General features: G+C 45.0%; 1 protein-coding gene across 1 annotated transcript; it reads right to left on the bottom strand.

Moving 5' to 3' along the window:
• Window positions 1-383: 383 nt before the first annotated feature.
• On the bottom strand, window positions 384-1120 carry LOC105532547 (MAPK-interacting and spindle-stabilizing protein-like). Its single transcript, XM_011970718.1, is given in 2 exon segments — window positions 384-514; window positions 517-1120. Coding segments are annotated over 2 exon segments (735 nt in total).
• Between the last annotated feature and the right edge of the window lie 546 nt (window positions 1121-1666).

The following is a 1666-nucleotide window of genomic DNA, read 5'->3' as shown; positions in this document are numbered from 1 at the left end:
GATTATAGAAAAATACTTGAAATAATTTGCCAATGAAGTCACAGATTCTAGCAATAATCCACATCTTAGATTTTTAAGTGTGTAGTTTCATAGTTTAAACAAATTCTGTCAGAGCTATTCAATATACTTTATCACCATAACTTTCCATGAAAACCAAATAAAAATCACATCTGAATGATTTACTTCTATGCTTTTATATGATTGTATACATATGATGTACTACACATCCAAGTACAAGAGGCAGCTATCCTCTCTGAGAGGTGCAAGAGTTGTTCTTTCATGAATGCCCTGTAACAGTGAAACTGGCAATTTTTATATATGCATTCATGTGCATATACGTGTACTTCAAAAAGCAAAGCGTCATCTGTTCGTCCATTGTTAACTTAATGGTAAGAGTGGGGACCACCAGGCATCGGTGGAGCACCAGAAGGTCCTGAAGGCACTTGGAAAGGATCACTGGGAGTAGGATAGAGTCCCGGTGTGGGATACAGTCCTGTAGGGGCAGGATATGGTGTGGTGGTCCTCAGGCTCCTGGTGGATCGGTGCCCCGTGGAACAGGTGGTGCTGGCCCAGAGGCTTGGGGACGAGGAGGAGCGGGATATGGCCCTGGAGATGGATATGGCATATTAGGGGTAGGATACTGCCCTCCCATTCCTGGCTCCCAAGGTCCAGAAGACATGGATCCCCATGGACCTAAAGGACCAGCTACAGCTGGATCTGTGGGTGCACCATATGGTCTGGGTAGCTCTGGAAAGGGCATATTTGGTGTAGGATATGGCCCTGTGGAGCTAGGGCCTGACACTGTTGGGGCTGGATAAGGACCACCGGGTGGGGGGCATGATGGTTCCGAAGGAAGAAAGAGTGCTGGGTGTCCTGGAGGTGGTCCGGTGGGAGGCACGGAAGGATACATTCCTGTTGGTGCTGGTCCAAAAGGCACAGTAGAGGGTGTTGCACTTGGTGGGAGTCCAGATGGCACCGAAGGTGGAGCACTCGGATTATTCCAAGGGCTGGAGCCTGGCCAGCCTTGAGGAGGTTGGCCAGGTTTTGTATTGCTCACAGCAGAGGTTTTGGCAGGGGAGTGTGCAGGTAGTGCATCTGCCAACGAAAATTCACCAGACATTTTCCCGGCAATATCCGAGACCGCAGTAGGGTCTAGAAGCGGCGATGGATCTGAGGGACTGGGCCCTGAAGAAGCGGTCGCAGGCTGACTGACAGCAGGGAAAGCAGCCGACCATCTTAATTTCTTAATTGACATGGTGACTGTTTAAGAACATGTTGTTTAATTTCTTTGTAATTTTAGTTTCTGAAATTCTTCTTCACATTGATTTGTAGTTTCATTCTACTGTGGTTTTAAAAGGTAGTTGATGTAATTTTGATTTTGGGGGGTACTTTGTTGAGACTTGTTTTATTGCCTACCACATGGTCTGTGTTGCAGAATGTTCTATGTTTTGATGACAGGAGTGTATATTCTATGGGTGAGTGGGAAGCATGTTCTGTAAATGTCTTTTAGGTCCATTGGGTCTAAAGTCCAATTTAAGTCCAATAATTATTTCTCAGCTTTTCTATTTCAATGATCTCTCAACGCTGTGAGTAGAATTTCTAATTTCTCCACTATTATTGTATTGCTGTCTATCTCTTTCTACAGGTTTAGTAATTTTTTAAAAAA

This window comes from Mandrillus leucophaeus, unplaced genomic scaffold (genome assembly GCF_000951045.1).
Source record: "Mandrillus leucophaeus isolate KB7577 unplaced genomic scaffold, Mleu.le_1.0 Scaffold969, whole genome shotgun sequence".
Classification (NCBI taxonomy): domain Eukaryota; kingdom Metazoa; phylum Chordata; class Mammalia; order Primates; family Cercopithecidae; genus Mandrillus; species Mandrillus leucophaeus.
This window is presented reverse-complemented; position numbering and strand designations above follow the sequence as displayed.